General features: G+C 53.4%; 1 protein-coding gene across 1 annotated transcript in view; it reads right to left on the bottom strand.

Moving 5' to 3' along the window:
* Ube2r2 (ubiquitin conjugating enzyme E2 R2) overlaps window positions 1-3,278 on the bottom strand; it is a 67,265-nt gene extending 63,987 nt beyond the window's left edge. Inside the window, exon 1 of the mRNA XM_005362006.3 lies at window positions 2,604-3,278. Coding sequence (XP_005362063.1) covers window positions 2,604-2,780 — 177 coding nt within the window. The 5' untranslated portion in view covers window positions 2,781-3,278. The remainder of the gene's footprint in view (window positions 1-2,603) is intronic.
* Window positions 3,279-3,642: the final 364 nt, after the last annotated feature.

Below are 3,642 nucleotides of genomic sequence, written 5' to 3'. Positions count from 1 at the left end.
GAAGGAAGGAAGGAAGGAAGGAAGGAAGGAAGGAAGGAAGGAAGGAAGGAAGGAAGGAATCTTAAAAGGGTGGACATGAACCGGCCTTGGTGGTGCATAACTTTAATCCCAGAACTCCGGAAGAGACAGGCAGGTGGATCTCTGAGTTTGAAGCCAATCTGGTCTACAGAGCTAGGTCCAGGACAGTCAGGACTACACACACACACAAATAGGACATAAAGCCTTTTTTCTCTCTTTTCACCTCCTCTTGCTATGTAGTCCTGGTTGGCCTAGACCTTATTATGGAGACTAGACTGGCCTCTAACTTGCTTGCAAAACTCCTGCCTTTGTTTCCTGACTGCTAGGATTTCAGGGACTTGTCTGGGTTTGAGCAGTATTGGAGATGGAACCCCACAGCTTAACCATGCTAAAGAAGTCCTCTACCATTGAGGTATACCCCAATCCCCAAAGCCAAACTTTTTAGTAGGATTGAAGCTATTATTTATTTTCTTGTGTGTTGCTGGAGTTTAAAATCAGGGCTTCATGCATGCTAAGCAAGTACTCTAGCACTAAGCTACACACTGAGCCCAAAGCCTTTATTTTAAATTAGTACATGCTACAGAAGTATTTCTATATTATCAATTTCAAATCAAAAGTGTCACACTCTGTTCCCTATTAGTAAGCAGAAGCATTACTTTCATAGTTTGATTTTTTTTAATTAACAAATTCCAATACAGGGAAATTAACTATTAGTTGTTCCAGTAATAATAGTTTTTGGAAATTAAATTGTATCCTTAAGGCATGCATGGTGGTGCAGGCCTTTGATCCCAATACTCAGGAGGCAGGAGCAGGTGGATCTCTGTGAGTTCAAGGCCAGCCTGGTCTACAGAGAGTTCCAGGACAGCCAAGGCTACACAGAGAAACCAATCCCAGTCTCAACCAAAAGAACAAAAAGCAAACAAACAAACTGTATCCTTTAAAATTAACCAGGAGTTTACTTTCAAAGTGTTTCTAAGAAAGTTGGCATATGAACTCCACTGTGAGCAACACTTCCAGTATCTACAAGTGATGTTTACATTTGACAGCACATACAACACACCTCAACAAGGACACAACAATACCCTTTCCAATCTGTCACTAGTAACTTGAACCTGTACTTAGCACTTTTAAGCACCTGCATCTAAAAAGTACAGTGTACACTGACCACAAAAGATGAAGCAAACAGTTGGTAAGGATACTACTCTTACATAATATTCTAAGAACGTCCTTTTACTGAGTATTCAGCAACTATCACATGCATGAATGTTAAGCATTCCCTATCAATCCTATTTTCCACAAAGTTGACCCAGTTTAAAGCCTGAAATTGAGGCTTCTGGACGGTAGAAAATAAGAGTTAAGTAATTGGGTAGTCCTAAAAATACACATCACAACTACATGACTAAGATATTCGTTTAAAACTTGTGCCAAGATAACCCCTCCCTTCAAAACAAACGAAAATTGACTCATTGGCCTATTTTACTTAATTCTGGAAATTAAAAAAAAAAATTAATGGATTCCTAAACACTCATTTCCTCTCTCTACCCCCCCCACTCCATCTTCACTCTGGGATTCCACCCTCCAAAAACACGCTTTAGTCAAATCAAGTCAAAAAGAAAAAAAAAAATCTCCGTGAACTCAGGAATAATTCATGGAAAACAATAGTAACAGTGTCTATATAGAGGCTGCCTAAGGAGCCACTCCACCATGAGAAACCCTCTCACCCCAGATGCTTCTCATTTGTGGGACGACCCCATTTGCAGAAGCTAACCACCTAAGCAAAAGCTTTCAATTTTCTCTCCCTAAAGTGGGAAGCTATCAATCTCTTTGCCTAACACGTTCCACCCTTTGTGAATGTTTGTACACGGGGGGAGGGGGAGGGGGTGCGCTAGTAAACTTGGTAGGAAAGGAAGGACAAAGGGCATTCTGAAAGCAGAGGAGACTCAAGTAAATGGAGAATGAGGGCAGAAAGAGGGTTAAATTAAAGTCCCCTCAAGCAGCCGAACAAGGCAACGCCAGCACACCACCCTCCCTTTTTTGGCCACCCCCCGGGGGTCCTCTTCCTTATTACCGCCTACTGAAATCAAAAGTTGGACTACCCCTACCCAGACCAACAAATCTCTAAATGTCAGGGCACTAGCGACATCGGGAATGACAGGCTAATGTTCCTCCTCCACACTCCCTCCCCCCCAAAAAAGAGAAAAGTCCAATCCAATAAGTGCAGGTCATCCTGCCCTCTGGGGCAGTTCCAGCCTGCGCAGAGAAGGCTCGGACGGGTCGAGAAAGAGAAGACAGACCATCTCTATTTCCACACACCCTCAGCTGGAGAAACAAAACAAAGGCAGTCCTCCTTCCCGGTAGCCACTACCCCAGCCACAGAGGCTTTCCTATTTCCCGGTGCAGTCTGGCCTCCCGCCCCCGCCCCATGACAAAGAAAAGGCACTTGGTGAGCAAGGCCTTCCTGCCTCCACGGCTGGGGGAGGGGGCTGCGAGGTGAAGAGCCCCCTCGACTCCCCCGCGCTCACGCTCCCGGCCCGCGGCGGAGAGCGGAGGCCTGGGAAGCCGGTCCGGGAAGGGGTTGGGGATACCTTGAAGTAGCCGCCTTCGTAGAGGGTGTTAGGGGGTCCGAAGATGGCCACCTCCCAGTTGTAGAGGTCGGACTCATCCACCAGGGTGATACAGAAGCCCTCCACTGGTTCCTCCTGCAAGGATTTCAGCTCAAGCATCAAGGCTTTTTGCGAGCTGGTCATCTGCTGCTGGGCCATCGCGGCGGCGGCGGCCGTGCGGGGCCGCGGCCCCAGTCCTCGCGCACCGGCCGGGCCGGACCAGGCCCCTCCCCTCCGCTCGCTCTCGGGCCGGGCCGGGCCCCTGTCTTCACACGCCTGGTGGGGCCGGATCAGGCCCCAGACGGCCCGTGGGCCCGCCCGGGGTCCTCCTCACTCTCGACGCGGGCCGGCCCGGGCCCTCCTCACTCTCGGGCCGGGTGGGGGCGGGCCTGAAGGAGTTGGGGGAATCCGCTCCCGGCCCCGGGCCTCCCCCCCCCGGAGGGGGCCTCTACTTGGGGGGGGGGGAGTGGAGGTGGAAGCGAAAGAAGGCGTCGGAGGGCAGGCGGTGGTGAAGACAGGGGGGCCGGGCTGGGCCGGGAGCGCCGTGCTCGCTCGCCCTCTCGTTCTCCGCGGGGGCCGGAGGGGCGCACGAGGGAGGGCGCGCCGTGCGCTAGGGTCTCGGGGACGGTGGCGGCGACGGCGGCGGCGGCTGCGCGGGGGGAGGGGCGGAGGAGAGGAGCGAGAGCGCCTCGCGCCGCGGGAGCGACAGAGCAGAGAAGGAGGGAGGGAGGGAGGCAGGGAGGGACAGAGAGGAGGAGGGGCGCGCGCCGGGAGGGGGGCGGCTCGCGGCGGCAGCTGCCCGGTGCGCGTGCGCGCACCCCTCCTTTCTCCGTTCCCTCCCCCCCTTACCCCCGCCCTCTTCGCTCAGCTCCGCTGGGCTCCTGCTCCCGCCTGCCCGCCTCTTCCCCGCCGGGCCTCACGGTGGCGGCGCTTTGTGACGCCCGCGCGTGTCCCCCACCCTTTAAGGGCCAAGCGGCGGTGGGGATCAAGGGCGGGCCGCCGAGGATCGCTTTGGGCCCTA

This window comes from Microtus ochrogaster, linkage group LG5, assembly GCF_000317375.1.
Source record: "Microtus ochrogaster isolate Prairie Vole_2 linkage group LG5, MicOch1.0, whole genome shotgun sequence".
Classification (NCBI taxonomy): Eukaryota; Metazoa; Chordata; class Mammalia; order Rodentia; family Cricetidae; genus Microtus; species Microtus ochrogaster.
Note: the sequence above shows the minus strand (reverse complement) of the source record. Positions and strands in the feature narration are given on the sequence as shown.